At 38.7% G+C, this 18,128-nt stretch overlaps 2 protein-coding genes across 6 annotated transcripts in view; one reads left to right on the top strand and one right to left on the bottom strand.

Annotated features, from left to right (window-relative positions):
* The window catches only part of LOC134211063 (peptidoglycan-recognition protein LC-like), a 38,274-nt gene extending 32,298 nt beyond the window's left edge, over positions 1-5,976 (top strand). For 3 of the 5 annotated variants that reach the window (XM_062687633.1, XM_062687636.1, XM_062687634.1), the window contains exons 5-6: positions 5,292-5,445; positions 5,507-5,976. In XM_062687633.1, coding sequence (XP_062543617.1) covers positions 5,292-5,445; positions 5,507-5,760 — 408 coding nt within the window. In that variant the 3' untranslated portion in view covers positions 5,761-5,976. Of the gene's footprint in view, positions 1-4,457; positions 4,606-4,670; positions 4,960-5,291; positions 5,446-5,506 lie in introns of those variants that run through there. The other 2 variants (XM_062687635.1, XM_062687637.1) reach the window with 1 other exon arrangement.
* The window catches only part of LOC134211069 (uncharacterized), a 167,045-nt gene that overhangs the window by 129,472 nt on the left and 19,445 nt on the right, over positions 1-18,128 (bottom strand). The window lies entirely within an intron of this gene.

The raw sequence follows: 18,128 nt of genomic DNA, 5'->3' as shown, positions 1-18,128 counted from the left end.
GTTCTTCAAGGAAGTATTTTACCTTTAAAAACTCAAAAGTTCCTTTAGGAATTATTTTCGAAAATACATCCAGGTTCTCTTTTGGGAATGCCTTCAAAAATTTATTTGGAAATTCCTCCAGAATTTTATTTCTTAAATAATCAAGAAAATACCGCCCGTAATTCCTTCGGATATTCCTCCAGGGACTTCTTTAAAAGATTATTCGAAAAACTTCCGAGAATTGGGTTGTTTAGCAAAGAAAATTATGAGGTTTTTTTTATAGTTTAACATAAAGAGCATGCCTGATCTCTAACATATTTTTATTTTGTTTGTAAACCTTTTTTTAATTTTTGTACAGCAAACAATAAGCCATTTCAATCGATAGAATGGCACTAACATTCATGGAATGACAGTTGGCCCATAAGAACAAATTTTTAGTCCCATATAAATTTGAAATGTAAATTAAAAATAGTTCCGGTGCTCCAAAAATCCTGAAAAATTGGAGTTTGGCTCAGTTTTTCATGCAGATTCAGAATATGTAAAAACATCTATACCCCTAAACAACCCAATTCCTTCGGAGATTTCTCCAGATTTTTTTTTCGGAAGATCTTCCAGGAAATCCTTTGAAATTTATTGAAAATGAAGTTGTTTGCAATGTAGTTACTTATTGAATTTTCGAAAAAAAAACCTAAAAATAAACAACCAACACTAAAAGACTTTCGGAAAGATGAAGGCATTTTCGAAGAAATTCCTGCAGGAAGTTCCGGAAGAATTCCCGGAGAATGTTTTAAAGGAATTGCTGGAAGAAGTTCTGAAGAAATTCCTTAGGCAAATTTTGAATGTATTCCTTATGGATATCTAGAAGATTTTTTTTTCCCAGCAATTCATGAAATAATTGCTGAAACAATTTCAAAAGGAAAAATTTCCGAAGAAATTCTCAAAAAACAAATGGATTTTTTTAAGGAATTCCTTAAGAAATTTCCGCAGGAATTACTAAAGAAAGCTCCAAAGGAATACCCGAGTGTCCGAATAAAATTTTGGATTACATGGAACAAACTCCGAAAGCATTCCTTAAGCAATTTCCGAAAAAAAAATCGTTAAGGATTTTCCAAAGAAATCCGTAATGAAAATTCTTAAGGAATTTTCGAAGCAATTTTGTAAGGAATATCCAAAGGAATACCCAAACAAATTTTAGGAAGAATTCCTAAAATAATCTTCTAAGGTTTTTAAAAGAAACTTTTCGGAGGAATTATCAAATACATTTCTTCATTTGTTTCCTAACTAATTTCTGGAGTATTTTTCGAAGGCATTCAAAATAAATGTTTAAACGATACTTCTTCGAATATTCTCAGAAATTCCAGGAATTTTATAAAAGGCTTCCATAATACAGTATTGAATCATTTCAAGACGATAACATAAAATAAAATTTTCGTAATGTTAGAAATTACCTGACATTTTAACTAAATAATTTGACTAAATACTATGCAGCAAGGTGACAACGCCCCAGTTCTGGGTTACAATGGCTGTGAATACAGGCGTTTTTAACTAATGCTCGTAATATATGCTTTGCTGATGCTCAGCAAGTGGTTTTGTCAGTTATATTCAGAAATTGATTTCAAAATATAAATTACTTACTCGGGATTCAGAACAAAAAAATCGGTAATGCTTTCACAGTTGAAAATTAATTATTTTGCTAAATCAGTTTGCCTTATAAGCCACCTGTCTTAATAGCACAAATCTACAAACAAAGAAAACTGATTAAAAAAGTTGATTCAAATAAATAAAAAAAATAATACTGTCAAAATAACTAATGTGCAACTTAACGTGAAATTTCTAAACGTCAATATTTTTCCTGCACCAATGCCAGATCCTTTATGAATGGGGACGCTTTGGGCATGCATCCAGGTTCCACAAAAGCTTATGAACAACAAACCCATTTTGCGAGTTACCTACAAGTTTGCCCGACTGAATGAAGCCTTGGCTTAACGCATTCCAAAGATCAGTTTACCAATTTATGTATTATAGTATCCCCCCGCTTATCCGGACCTCGCTAATCGGACGACTCGTTATTCTCGCTAATTCAGAATTTTCCGGATTAAAAAATATCAACACCCATTTAAACACATTATGGTGTCAGTTTTCACTTCAGTTGTCACTTCACCGACTTAGGGACACCATCGCTTGAGGTAGATTTGAAATTGAATTTTGACGAGATCCACCTTAACGACATTTATGAACTGCCTTAAGACTAGTTTAGTACTACTCCAATTAACTCCACCACGCTGTATTTCTTCACAGATACGTATTTCAACATCAAGTATTAGGCCGTTTTCAGTATCTCGTGCTTGACTCGACTCGACTTAAGCTAATTGATTTTTTTATTACGATTAGTCATCGGCGTGGCAAAATTATGATCGGCGGCGCGCCGACCCAAAATCGTCGGCGGCGGCGGCGCGAGTAAAACCACCGGCGGCGGCGGCGTGGCGCGGCGGCGCACAGGTCTATACTATATGTGAAAATCGTGAAATGCTTGAAATGTCATAACTTTTTGTTTATTAGTTTACCATCACCAAATTTTTATGGTAGATAGCTAATATAATGGACCGTTTTCCCTAAAAAATTACGTTCGAAAAAAGATAGGGTTTTGAGATATTTGAGTTTTTGTGACAAAAATGATATTTTTAAAGGCAAAAAAATTTTTTTTTACTGTGCACATTTTCTTAAGAATCACCATTTAGTTGTCTAACTTTGCTGAAAAAATCATAACAATCGAACATTCCGTTTTTGCTGTGCAGCTTTTTAAATATTTTTGAACCATTTTCACATACACCCTTTTGAAAAGTTAGTCGTGACTCAATATGAAGATTTGATATCGAAAAATGACGATTTAGATGAAATTGAAAAACTGTGCAAAGTTTCAACTCAATAGAAAATCATGAATTAAAAATTTTCTTAAATTTTGATGCTGTTGCTTGGAATCGCTCAGTATCAACTGGTATCAGTGTGGAAGCTGATACAGTCGACTCTCTACATCTCGATAATATCTCTCCCTATGTCGATGATTTCTACATACATTATACATACATACAAGGCGTTTTTATCGACATGTACTGGCTCTAAGTTTCTAATATGACATCAGCATCTACAATTAATTGCATATTATTCGACAACTCGGCTGAACGAAAACCATTTTTTTGTTAAATATCTTGGCTGTGCATATGCACAGCACATGTTTCGGAATAGCGAAAAAGAATCCACGTGTCTTGGAGGGACTCTCAACCTCCTACTCTGCACTCGCCTGACTGTGGATATACAACAGTAAAGCACATGTGAAGATTGGACAAATCAAGCATCCGAAAGATATTCAATTTGCAAAAAAGAGGATACTCGGATTCTGATGGCTTTTCCGCAAACGTGACCTTTAAGTGTTCTTGTTGTGTAGGGGTTATCACGCCTATCTAGAGAGTAGGAGGTTGAGGGTTCGAGTCCCTCCAAGACACGTGGATTCTTTTTCGCAAATTTCATATCAATTTGTCCATTTCGAGACATGTGCTGTGCATATGCACAGCCAAGATATTTAATATCAGCATCTAGTCGAATTGAATTTTTATTGAGCCGTTCTGTTTTCTCAATGCGTTCGTCTCGTAATAACCAACTTCACGCAGAAGTAGTACACTCATCTCAATAATTATAGTGTTTAGATCGATTTTAGAAAGCAAAATAATGACTTTAGGTGAAAACAAAAATTTGAATCTTAGTGGATGACGTGTTTGTGCTATAAATCACCACTGTATGATGTCCTCGAAAAACGCGAAGTGGAACGAAACATGTCTGGATTCTGAAAAGATTTATCTTAATCGTCCATGTCCAGTATGATGCTAAAATAATATCAAAGTAAAAACTTACGGATGTGCTGTCCCTAAACATAAATATATGAAACCAATAATGGTTATCATTTATTGTAGAAACTCGAGATCATTCTTTCTGAACATAAATACGCATCAGCCATCAACTCAAATCACCTGCAAACATACACGCACTATATCCAATTTCATACAAATGACTTCATGTAAGTTATTCATTGGAATCATACGTATTGTACAATCGTCATGTAATGAGTTGTACACAAAGCCATTACACTTTCACATACCAAAACTTTACTAAATATCTCAATCATAGCTAACGGTGTAACACATTACAGTTCTGCATCCACACCACTAAGAAAAAGACACATAAAATCACAAAATATTTCCACGCGGAGATTTTCGTTTACCATTTAATGGGTACTTTTTTGCTATCTCTTTCTCTCTGCAGAAAAATTTACCCATTTTTGAATTTCAAAATGGGTAAAATTTTATGCAGGTAGAAAGAGATAGAATATAAAAGTACCCATTAATGGATACATTGAGTTTCTCCGTGCACCGCCAATAGAGTGTATTCAAAAAGAAATATTTTCCGACTGTAACGTATCCTTCCAGACCGCATGCGTTTATCGTGTGCGATTCATTCAAGAGCAGCACATAGGCATTAATAACTACGGTGACATTGGCTACAATTTTCTTATTGGCGGCGATGGAAGCGTGTACGAAGGCCGCGGCTGGCTGACGGTTGGAGCTTTCCTCAGAGGTAAATTTTGCAATAAATATTGAAGAGTAAGACATTTTTGTAATGAGCGTGCATTTATTTCAAAGGTCAGAACACCAAAAGTGAAGGCATTGCCTTTATCGGCCACTATAGTCACTATATGCCTACGAAGGAACAAATGGATACCTTGGACGCACTGCTTAAAAACGGAACGGCCAGCGGCTATCTCACGAATGATTTCAAGCTCTATGGAGCGCGACAGTATCAGGCGACGGAAAGTCCAGGACATATGTTGTACGAATGTTTGCAGAAGCACAAGCATTATAGTAGAGATATCATAGATTGAAATGTTAAGACTGAACCTATCGGGATGAATATAACCACATTAGCTAGAAATTGAGTAGAATTAGTTTTACTGAAGAACTGTCCAAGGCTGCCTTAATACAAAACTTCAAATATTTTTTTGGGTATCATAAATTATATGCTATTTTAATACGGGCACAGGAAGTCCATCTTGTGCTTGTAATTCTCTCTCAGTTTAAATTTAGTCAAAATTACATTGTCAACAAATAACAAAAAAAATCACAAATGTTTATGGTTGAGATTTGCAACTACCGTTTCTTGTTCTTTCCTTAGCGTTTGCAGGGTAACGTACCTCGGCTGATGATGAATACACATTTAGAGTGTGTATTTCTTATAATAACACTAGACTTCATTCACTATTTCAGGCACAATGTACTTTCATGACGCAAAACATTCAGCAGTTCCACATGGCAAATGACTCAAAAAATTATTCCGACATTGGATACAATTTTCTGATCGGAGGCGATGGAAACGCATACGTAGGACGTGATTGGGACAAGCAAGGCGCACACACTAAAGGTAAACCCTACTTTTATTTAGACAACAATTTTCAGATATTACACATTCCACATTCCCTCAGGATTCAATGTCGACAGTATTGGCATAGCGTTCATTGGCACATTTACCGATGTTGAACCACCCGTGGCACAACTGAGCGCTGCCCAGCAGTTGATTGCGATCGGATTGGAGGAAAATAAGCTGTCCAAAACCTACCGATTGTACGGCCACAGACAGCTGGCACCGTTCGAAAGCCCTGGGCGGATGCTGTTCAAAATCATACAAAAGTGGCCCCACTGGTCCAGTGATTTGGGGCCCAACCATTGGCAGGAATGATTACCACTAAGCACTAAGAAAACCAAAAAAGGCTAACCATGCTGACATCAAACGTTGGTGTTTGAAAATTTATGTCGAATAGCGAGCTCAAATATTAGATAATGTTGCATTTTTGTAAAGAAGTGTAATTTGGCGCAAAGTACTGTGATTCTGATCGAATAAAATGTATTTATTTTTAACAGCAGTAAATAATAAGATCCAAACTTTTCACTGAAATTGCTTTACAGCAGGTGTGTGTCCCGAACAATTCATTCACTACCCATTGTACTTCTTCTCTTTGACGCTATGTTAGTTCCCAGGTACCCAGACCATTCTAGATACCTTAGTTAGTACGTTTTTATTCTGAATCAATTATTGTCTTTATTCTTTATTTGGAGCAGGAAAAAGCGCATTTAAGTAGAACTGCTCTTGTAGTCTTTCTCATGTGGACGCAAAACATCATCTTTAATATCAACAGGAATACATAATTTCCAAATCAAATGATGCATATACATGGTCTGGTCATTCTTTAATTTTTTTTTTTGGTTCTTTATTAAGGAGACTTTCAGCCCTAATAATTTTGTTTGTCAATTTTTTAAAAGAATCTGACAAGAGCAATTGTTTGTAATATCAACCACGTTAATTAATGAGATGAGTTTGTTACTTTTTGATATGGAATTGCAAAATGCTAACATCTTCTTTCAAACTTAGACGTACATCACAACATGTGCGTACATGTTCATGATATAATTATAGAGGCGAAAGTACAGAAAGTTGATAGTATAGCAGGCATGAGAATTTTTATATAGAAGTAGATTTGTACTTCCGCTTCTTATTATATTATACACATGTACGTTTAGGTTTGGAAGATAATATTAGCTGCATTTCCATATAGATTCTTTAAAAAGTTGAAAAACAATTTTTTTGTTTAATTTCTGTGCGATTCGATTCATGACACTTTCATTATCAGCCGAACGCCATACCAACTGCACCAAATACACTTGCCGTTGCAGCATGATGTTCAAATTGAATGACAATCTACTAAGTCACCAATGATTGCTTTGTCTCAACATTTCAGGTCCCAACCAAAAATATTTGATGACGATCATTGAAAAGCAATGGTAACTTGTTCGATGGAAATGCTTGCCAGCGTGCAAGTCTTTATAATAAGGCAATCAATTATGGCTCTATAAACCGTAATCAATCCGATAATGACGATGATTTTATTCGAATCCGCACTAATACTAATAAAGTTTTGAACTAAATTCACTATTTTGGGGCTATTTGCCGACTTACCTCCATCATAATATATTCATTGGCATTTCCATTTTATTTGTCATAAGACGAGTTAATACAATTCCATTGGATTCCACCACTTAATTGTATCTTGACAGATACGTATTTCGACCTCAACAGTAAGGCCGTCTTCAGTGTCTCGTACTTGACTCGACTTTTCGACGAGTCAAGTACGAGACACTGAAGACGGCCTTACTGTTGAGGTCGAAATACGTATCTGTCAAGATACAATTAAGTGGTGAAATTCAATGGGATTGTATTAACTCGTCTTATGACAAGTGAAGACATTCCACTAAAAAGCTCAAAAAATTTTTTTTATCATTTCCATATTAATTTTTCACTTATCCAAATTAAAAATTACTGAGGAATTGCAGGAAAAACGCTGAAAACTGCCTTTTTTCCTGGGCCGGCATTCGTATTTTTATCGAACGCATACTAACTCCGAACGTTTGGAGCAAACACAAACACACGCACTTGATTTTTCACTTGATCTTTTCCCACTGTTTTGACGTAGAACTTACGTCTTTCTTTACTATACTGGGTGTCATTTAGATTTTTGAAAATCGAGAGCGTTACGCTGAAAGGGGAGATTTCAAACGTTGCTAGCGCCTTTATCTTTCGATGGATTTTGAAGATTTGTATATCAATCGACTCGGACAATCTCCAGCAATTTGCCTATTTTATTGAAACTTAAGATTATTAACGATAAGCTATTGAAAATTTCAATTATTGTCAAAGCCAGCAAAAATTTCATATGTAACCACGGACATCAGAATGCGGTATGTCACGGGCCTTCGAGTCCACCGCAAGATTTTCTTTGTCTATAAAAGAAGCAGTGCCTACCATGTGCGAGTAATTACAATTTGTGACAGCAGCGCGTATTGACGTGCTTTTTGCTCGCGCTTTTTTCGTTTCGTTCGTTCGTTCGCTATGTTTACCTACTTAGCATGCAGTCGGCCAGCGGTAGAACTGCCGGTGGGTCTGCGAATATACATGGGAAAGGTGGGCGCATTTTTGTGTCATTCTGTGCTTGATGATGGTCGGACGCAGTGGTGTCGGTTGCAATGGATGCTACCACCCATCACATCAGCGTGGGCAGCGGTGGTGGATGAAGAAGAATAAAATTAGAGACATTTGGTCTGCTCATCCACGAAAAGGGATAGGTTTCATAATCCACATGATCCCGGGAACGGAACGAGTCATGGCATATGACTGACCAAGTGACCACATGTTAAGTTGTGCTTGGTACTAAACGACAAGTACATTAAAACATGATGAAAATACAAATTTGATTAAAATAATTAATTTCATTTATTCGCAGAAGGCATTAGCAATTCAAGATGTACAATCAGTGTTAATATCCATTTTAATTTAGAAAATTTCGCTGTATTACATGTAAATGTTTAAAAAAAAAGTCCGCAAAAAATAATTTCCAAGAGAAAGTTTAAATAAATTACCATTTTTGTTGTTTTCTCGGAATTGTGAAAAATGGTTATATGCAGTTACTCAAACAAATGATTCAAATGTAAATACGTTACGTTTATACAAGTTCTATGTCTACTCGCAGTTATGTTAAAAACATTACCCATTGCTTTTTTTTCTTGATTTAATCACTCCTAAAACATATTCACTAACTGAGTTTCACATTTTTCTTCAATATTGACTACCAATTAATTCACTTCGCGTCCAAAAACTGTCGAAAACTGCTTTCCAAAAATCGAAGTGAGAGACAAATTTGACGACCGTATTGTGAATGCAATAAAATGCGGAAGACTCAAACTCACTAGCGCAATAAGTGAAATGGTGAGTACAAAATCTACGCGATGCAACTTCATTCAATCCGAACAATACAATGTATACGCCAGCCAACACGCAAACAAAGGTGTGCATACACGAGAAAATAATCATCTCTTCACCGTTGCCAGATTTGTTTATTGGAAAAAATCATTGCTGTTTGCCGGATTGAACAAATATACCAGAAATAAATATTTAAACATGTTATGTAAGCTTCTGTTAAATTCCAAGTGGTGAATAACAAATTTTAAACCGATAAATACCCATATATTTGATACACCGTGAACATGTGTTATGATATAGAATAAACATTTCGTCAAGTCTGGCAACATTATGCATCAGCTGGCATATTTTTAACACCCCATTTCCACCCACCCCAGTTGTAAACAAAATTTATCTATCGCTGCTGCACTTTTCCGTACCAATTGCCTCACTATTACAAACAAGCGATACAGTCATTAATTCTCAAAACATTGTGATGAAGTCTTGAGCCTTAAGCAAATGAAAATGTGAATCCACTCCTCAATTTTCTACTATTTTTATTTGATACTTGCTTAAGATTTAAAACCGTGCTATACTAAAATGAATGTGTAGCTGCAACTTCCCGACAAATTCAATCCAAAAAAATATCTGGATGTAGATTTCATAGGCCTTTTATCAATGAAAAATGTTGATTTTTGATTATCTCGAAGGACAAAATCTATTGAAACGCGTAGAAGATCTGTTCCGATTATAACACAATGTTCTACAAAGTTTTCGAGGATATGTATGGCTTTCATTTAGTTGTTGTTGCAATGAATTTCCTTCATCACACTCAGAGTTACGATTTTTTTAGGAGCAAAATTCTGCCAAAAATACTAAATCGATTTGAAGCACACTTAAATTTCAACCAACTGAGCTGAAATTTTCACCAGAAGTCTATCTTAGCATAAGAATTGTAAATATCAGTTGACCGGTCTATTTGAAGAAACTTCTTGAAATTTAAACAGATCTAATATACATGGTCTGGTCATTCTTTATTATTATTTTTTTTTTTTAGTTTTTTATTAAGGAGTCTTTCAGCCCTAGGCGAACGCTCCACCACGGACCAGGTGTTCGCCATTCACCAAGTACTGCAGAAGTGCCGCGAATACAACGTGCCCACACATCATCTATTCATCGACTTCAAAGCCGCATATGATACAATCGATCGGGACCAGCTATGGCAGCTAATGCACGATAACGGATTTCCGGATAAACTGACACGATTGATCAAAGCGACGATGGATCGGGTGATGTGCGTAGTTCAAGTTTCAGGGGCATTCTCGAGTCCCTTCGAAACCCGCAGAGGATTACGGCAAGGTGATGGTCTTTCGTGTCTGCTATCCAACATCGCTTTGGAAGGGGTAATACGAAGAGCAAGGATTAACACGAGTGGTACAATTTTCAATAAGTCCGTCCAGCTATTTGGCTTCGCCGACGACATAGATATTCTGACACGTATCTTTGAGATGATGGAGGAAGCCTACATCAGACTGAAGAGGGAAGCCAAGCGGATCGGACTAGTCATCAACACGTCGAAGACGAAGCACATGATAGGAAGAGGTTCAAGAGAAGACAATGTGAGCCACCCACCGCGAGTTGGCATCGGTGGTGACGAAATCGAGGTGGTAGAAGAATTTGTGTACTTGGGCTCACTGGTGACTGCCGAAAATGATACCAGCAGAGAAATTCGGAGACGTATAGTGGCTGGAAATCGTACATACTTTGGACTCCGCAAGATCGAATAGAGTTCGCCGCCGTACCAAACTGACAATCTACAAAACGCTCATTAGACCGGTAGTCCTCTACAGACGCCAGAGACCTGGACGATGCTCGTGGAGGACCAACGCACACTCGGAGTTTTCGAAAGGAAAGTGCTGCGTACCATCTATGGTGGGGTGCAGATGGCGGATGGTACGTGGAGGAGGCGAATGAACCACGAGTTGCATCAGCTGTTGGGAGAACCATCCATCGTTCACACCGCGAATATCGGACGACTGCGGTGGACCGGGAACGTAGCCAGAATGTCGGACAGTAACCCGGTGAAAATGGTTCTCGACAACGATCCGACGGGTACAAGAAGGCGCAGTGCGCAGGTGGATCGATCTGGCGGAAGATGACTTGCGGACCCTCCGTAGACTGCGTGGTTGGCGACGTGTAGCCATGGACCGAGCCGAATGGAGAAGACTCTTATATACCGAACAGGCCACTTCGGCCTTAGTCTGAATAAATAATTATAATTCAGCCCTAGGCTGGCTCGTCTCCGTTTCTTTAATTGTCTTAGATGTTAGTTGTCCTACTTCATAGTTTTATTACTAAACGAAAACCTCCAAAATAAATGACAATAATAAGTCAGCGAGGTAGAAAGTTTCAAATCAAACGACATAGAACATCGCATTGTAGGAGCTTATTTTGGCGTAAGCATTCAGTTCTGGAACGAATTACATTCAAGTATTCAGCCTAATATATCAACAGTAGTATTTAAAGAGGCATGTTCTGAGCATTTTAATTATTTCTAGACCAACATTTGAAAAGGGCGTAACAGCCAAAATTTATTCCTTCTGATTCTTTGTCTACATATATAGCTTTATACGTAGACGAGGAATCAGAGATAATAAATTTTGGCTGTTACGCCCTTTTCAAATGTTGGTCTAGATTTATTAATTTATTTTTGGCCCAAAAAAAGGCAACAACAAAAAATCGGTGAATTCTGAGGATTTTCAAAACATTTTTGAAACTGGTCGATAGTTTTAGGAAAATATGCATTTTTCAGAGTTAGCTAAATTAGGCACTAAGGTGGCCAAAACCGGTACATTAACCCTATTAGGTACCTACTCGTCCGTTGATTAACACAAGCTGCTGAAGAAACAAAACAAAGATTTTTTTTTGTTTTCCAATGTACTTCAATAGATTCAAGGTCAGCTTCCAGGCAAGGTCATCCAAAATATATTCCTGTTGCTGGTACCTCATTCAGTCCAAGTGGGGCAATACTCCATTGCACAGTGACGTCACGCACGACTTTTGACTGGTCCTGTTGTTTACAGACGACTTTATTTTAATTTTCAGATACTTCTATCATTCTTTGGATTTTCTGATCGATAATTACCTAAACTTATCGATAATTACCAATATTTCAATGCAGAATGTACGGAATGTCTTCAACATCGTGAAATATGCAGATTTAATTTGGATCAAAAAAATTCTAAGTCCGAAACGTAAACAACAGGACCAGTACCTGTCAAAATAGTGAGGTTAGGTTTGCCGCGCGCAATGACCTATAAGTCCATCGATGCAAGGTGGTTCGACTTGACCATTTCATTCGATCGGAGTTTGTTCTTAGCTTACTGATTGTTGCTCAATTGACAGCATTTTCAAGGAATCGTCCGGTAAAGTACATTTTAATGATTATTTTATCGAGATCGGTAGATTGCAGAGATGCAAGCCGCGTAAGTTAGTTCTGACAAGTTAATGGTGGAGGTTGCATTAAAATTTCACAAACACTATTTTGGGAACTTTTTTCAAATAGAATTTTACCTTGAAATTTGAAACGACTTGTTGAATGATTCTAGACCAACATTTGAAAAGGGCGTAACAGCCAAAGTTTCTTGTTCTTCTTCTTCTTCTTATTGACATTGCATTAAGGGTTTGGAATATGAGTCTGTTCGAGATTTGAGGTAAAACGGTGCAAAGCTTTATCCGGAATTGCAAATTCTGGATCTAATATGAAATGCTCAAAATTTTTAAATCCTCTCAGAATTTCGAAAGTTCTTTTTCTTCTTCATTGGTATTACATCCCTGCTGAGACATTATCACCTAATTTTCTCAGCATTTTTTGTTTATTTTCCAAAATGGGCACCGCCGACATAAATCATCGATTTTTCGTTGGAAGCCCGGGATTTGTTGACTGAAACCAATTTTTTATGTGAGATTGTAGGAAACTTTTCAACAAAAAAAACAAGGGAGTACCTCTAGATATGCAAAGGTCTGCAGGGGTACATATCCAAAAACCCTGATTGATCCACCTAGCGGTGTTTGTGCCTTTCTCGTACATTAGATATACTAAAAAAATGAGTGAGAATTTCTTAGCGTGTTTTTTTGTATATAAATCGTATTTTGGCCATAACTTTTGATCCCATAGTCCGATCTGGCCAATTTTCAATAGGAAACAATGGGACAGGATTCCCCGTCGAATGCAACTTATTGCAAACAAATCGGATCAAGATAAGTGCCTAAAAGATGAGTGAGTTTTATTTTGCGCACATACATACACACACGCACACACATACACACAGACAGACATCATCTCAATTCGTCGAGCTGAGTCGATTGGTATATAACACTATGGATCTCCGGACCTTCTATCACAAAGTCTTGGAAGTGAATATATAGCCTTTTCGTTACACCTTGGTGTACGAGAAAGGCAAAAAGGTTTAGAACCGCTGTGATAGAGGAAACATTATTCTGTCGGATCCATACCGTCACTGTGCGAAAGAATCATGTAAGGGAAGGTGGTCGGTTGTCAGCACCCTTTTGTTTTTAGTCCAACCCTTTCGTGTGGTGATATTTTCATACCAATGGAAGCCAATAACTGGTGGAGGGATTTGTTTTATCTCATCTATTGGAAACGTTGTCCTGCATAGTAGGCAAAAATGCGCGTTGTGAACTACCCATGCGAAATTTTCATACGGTTCTTAATTTTAGTTTTTCACGATTTAATTAACCTTTCTTGTGATTTTTGCATGAGGAAATATCATATAAACCCGTCGGAAAAGATAACGAACATATTTGCTGAAGGAATGAAGAAAGTCCATCCAGCCGTTTTCGAGTTATGCGGATACGAACACAGACCATTTCATTTTTATATATATAGATTTTGTTAAGCGGTTGTCGGCACCCTAAAAAACCCACTCAAAATGACAAACTATGAAGTGAGGGCGCTCTGTCTGGAAAGATCAAGATTTATTGTGTCAATAGCAATAAAATCTATTATCTTTGAGTACATTAAACACATTTTATAAAGAATTCAAAAATTGTTAGTGTTGCTAACAACTTGGCTTATGGCCTGAAATTAGGCAATAAACTGATGATTTCCCTATAATCACCTGGGTGCCACCAACCGAAATAAGTAACCCTTTTGAAAAATGAAAATAATAGCTGAATTGTGATCGCTACGGTGGCATTCAACATTAATTCACAACAACCAATTCACAAAATTAATCACAAGTAAATTTGCTTTGTAAATAATGCGCTCACCATTTCAATCGTTTTACTTCGATTTATAACACTAAGCAATTGACCAAAAAAAAACTTTAGAGTGGGTTTTCACTTGACAAAAAAGTGTTTTCTCTGTAAAACGAAACAAAGGCTTCTTTCTATATGCTTCGGAAATGGACACAACAAAATCGAACTTACATAGCACACGTATGGCAAATGACAGAATGACCACATATGTTTTCTGTCAACAGTTACGACGGGGTGCCAACAACCGACCAGTGCCGGCAACCGACCACCTTTCCCTACATTTACATCAAATATCATGCAATAGAAATATACATTTCATTTTATTTTTCCATCGCTCATCATCTCAAAATTATGTGTTGTTTCAATTTTACAGGTTCTATTTTATTCTATATAAATAAAAAACTATTAACATGAGAATCCAACTCAGCGCCATCTCATCTTCAGATGTTAATGTCGATATTTCATTGAAAATGTTTATATGTGGTAGTAAATAATTTTGATTTTCTAAATTTGTTAGGTGTACAGTTTATAAGCTTAGTTTAGCTTAGCTTACCTTAGCTTGATTGACTGTACCCATCGTAGTTGCTAGTCGTGATTGGCCGAAAAACAACATATAATGCACAGCTCACCAATTGAATAGTTTTCTCGGGACTATAAAGGTGTTCTCGCTGTACATGCTTCGGAGTTTCTTTAATTCAAGACCAATAACGATGCCGGCCACGTCCTCACAGTCAATTAGGATAAGGGGAGGAAAATTAGTTCGACACTCATTTCTACAAGAAACCGAGGAATCCTCTGCATCTCCATGAGCGCACTGGAAAGGAATAGTATGTTAGTTGGGAAGGAAATATATTGGAAATCGCCTTGGTATGCGTCTAATTATTTCTTTTGAACGACGCCATATTCATGATGATACAAAAACGGAAAAGCAACGCGTGTCTTACGTATTTTCCAGATTCAAGACTCAAGGATTACGACGCTAGCGTCTCTAGTTGCGAAGCACGCAATCAATCAAATTCAAATTGATCGTTGAAGTCACAGTCGATGGTAATTTCTCTAGTGTTACGTCTGTTTGTCTGTGAAATAAACGTCCCCATTTTGTAATGCCAAAAAAATTTGTAAATTTTAGTCGTTATTTTTATTTTTGTAAATAATACCATACAGATTATTTCTCGCTTAACTTTTCAAAAGGACCTAAGTAACATTTTTTTCATGAATTAATTTGAATAGCGCAATCAACATAACAACATGAAAGCTATTGATTGCAGTATTCAAATTAATTCATGAAAAAAATGTTACTTAGGTCCTTTTGAAAAGTTAAGCGAGATTTCTTTCAGCGATAGTAGTCCTAATAAGTAGCAAATACTTTGTTGTTCCTACGGCCCTCCTTAGCCGTGCGGTAAGACACGCGGCTACAAAGCAAGACCATGTTGAGGGTGGCTGATGGGTTTGATTCCTGGTGCCGGTCTAGGCAATTTTCGGTTTGAAAATTGTCTCGACTTCCCTGGGCATAAAAGTATCATCGTGTTAGCCTCGGCTTAGAAACCTCGCAGTTAATAACTGTGGAAGTGCTTAATGAACACTAAGCTGCAGCTCTGTCCCAGTTTGGGGATGTAATGCCAATAAGAAGAAGAAGACTGCTATCGCCGGAAGAAATTAATCTTAATAGCAAAACTACAGTCGTCAACCCCCAGACAGTACTCGGATGTTTTGAAGGCGATGAGGAGTGACGTCAAGCTCGGTGAACTCGGCGCCGACGTACGTCGAATAAGACGTACCCAGATGGGCGAGATGATCCTCGAGCTGAAGCGGGGCGTCTCGCAAAAGGGCGCCGCCTACAAGAAGTTGGCGGAGGAAGTCCTAGGCGAGACGGTCAAGGTGAGGGCACTCACGACGGAGGTGAATCTAAGGGTTAAAGACCTGGACGAGATCACCGAAGTCGAAGAGCTCGTCACGGCACTGCGGCGACAGTGTGAAGTGGAGACGCCCACCGCAGCCGTTCGGCTACGGAAAGGTCCGGCAGGGACACAGGTAGCATTGGTTCGGCTATCTGCAGCGGACGCCTCCAAGGTAGTCAAGTTAGGGAGCGTCAAAGTGGGATGGTCGGTATGCCCTGTGCGCATATACGAGCAACCCGAAGTTTGCTTCAAGTGCCTGGAACCGGGGCACAAGCAATGGGACTGCAAAGGCCCTGACAGAAGCAATCTCTGCCGACGCTGCGGATTGGAGGGACATAAGGCACAATGCTGCACGAACCCTCCCAATTGTTTGATTTGTTCCAGCAAAGCTGTGAACAGCAAGCATCCCATGGGGGGTTCGATGTGCCCGGCGTTTAAGCGTGCTGCAAAATCAAAGTGAAGGTAACGCAGCTGGCTTGCTCGGCCTCGCCCGAGTGTTTGGTGTGCGCATGTTTAGAGGAAACGGCGGAACACGTGTTGTTCGTGTGCTCACGTTTTCGCGCAATGCGTGACCACATGCTTGCCACATGTGGTCTGGACACTACCCCGGACAACCTAGTTCGGAAGATGTGTAAAGATGAAGTTGGCTGGAACGCCGTTTTATCGGCTATCGCCCAAATCGTCTCGGAGCTACACAGAAGGTGGCGCGTGGACTCAAGGATGGCTAGTTCAGGCACAAATAAGAGGTGGTCAAGGGATCGGAGTCGGCTTCATGGGTCATGCCGGTGGGCATGCTCTGTGGTCGGATTCGATCCTTTTAGCGAACAAGTGGCGGCGCGGAGAACAACATGGTGTCGTCGCTTTTGCGGCGTGGGTCAGCCGGGCGGGTTCCGGGCCCGAGGACGGAAAGGGTCCTCGTCAAGGCTGGGGCAGGCGTAGGCGCCGTGTCGACAAGTCCCTCTGTGTGCTGACGAAGAGGCCCTATCGCAGAAAGGTCAATTTAAAGGTGCACGCGGCATCATCATTTTGATACCAGTCGTGCAGAGGGAAGCAGGCGCGAAGTCGACCCTTCCCACCTTCCGAGGACATAGGGCGTGGTCAGGCCACCTGGAAAGCCGGCAACGCGCTGGCACGATACCATGGTGTTTTTCTAAAAAGCGAGTTACGATGTTCGGTGCTGCAAGGACACGCAGCTAACCTCGAGGGTGCGTTGTGCACTGGCCCCCCTTTGAAGCATTACTTTCTGGTTGTACCGAAGGGACTATGGGCTTGGCGACAATGGAAACGGTTTAGCTGGTCGGGGATGTAGTCCTGCCTCCCTCGGTAATCCCTAACCCCGCACTTCCTGGTCAACCCAGGATGTCTGTTGAGCAGATTCCCCCTCCATTGTTTAGGAAGAAAAAAAAATAAAAAAAAAAGACAGTATAGTAAATAATACCGCATACAATGATTTTCATTAAATAACTTTCACCGCATGTGGTTTATTATAAATCATTTCTAAGTAACTATCAAGGCATTGACTGATTCTTTGTGATATGAACTAAAAAAATTGAAACAAAAAAATGCCGATTTTGTCACATTTTCTATTCTATTACCACAAAATTCAGCAAGGGGATGATTTCCTATGAATTTCGAAATCCCGCAGTCAATAGCATTGCCTGCTCGAAATTACTTAAAATACCCTAGGGACTTCTGGAAGTGCTTCCTGAGGTACTTCTGAAGGAATTCCTGGAGAAACTTCTGAAGAAATTCTTGATTTTTTGAGATTTCGTGAAGAATTTTGATGGAACTTTTGTAGGAATTCCGAGAAGAATTCTTGGAGGAACTTTCCGAGGAATTCCTGGATAAGCTTCTCGGAGAATTCCCTGAGGAGCATCCCAACTAATTTCTGGTGGAACCTTCGGAAGAATTGCTGATGGAACTTCCGAAGGAATTTTAGCAAAAACTTCTGAAGGAAAGCATGGAGGAACTTCCGGAGGACTATCTGGAGGAACTTCGGGAGGATTTTCTGGAGGAATTTTAGGAATTAACTTCCGGAGGAATTTCTGGAGGAACTTCCGGAGGAATTTCGAACAGCTTAGAAACTTTTATGGATAGAAATCAAATAAAAATCAAATAGTCATTTTTCCCTAAGAGCTT

This window comes from Armigeres subalbatus, chromosome 2 (assembly GCF_024139115.2).
Source record: "Armigeres subalbatus isolate Guangzhou_Male chromosome 2, GZ_Asu_2, whole genome shotgun sequence".
Classification (NCBI taxonomy): domain Eukaryota; kingdom Metazoa; phylum Arthropoda; class Insecta; order Diptera; family Culicidae; genus Armigeres; species Armigeres subalbatus.
The sequence above is the reverse complement of the archived record's forward strand: the minus strand, read 5'-3'. Positions and strand labels throughout refer to the sequence as shown.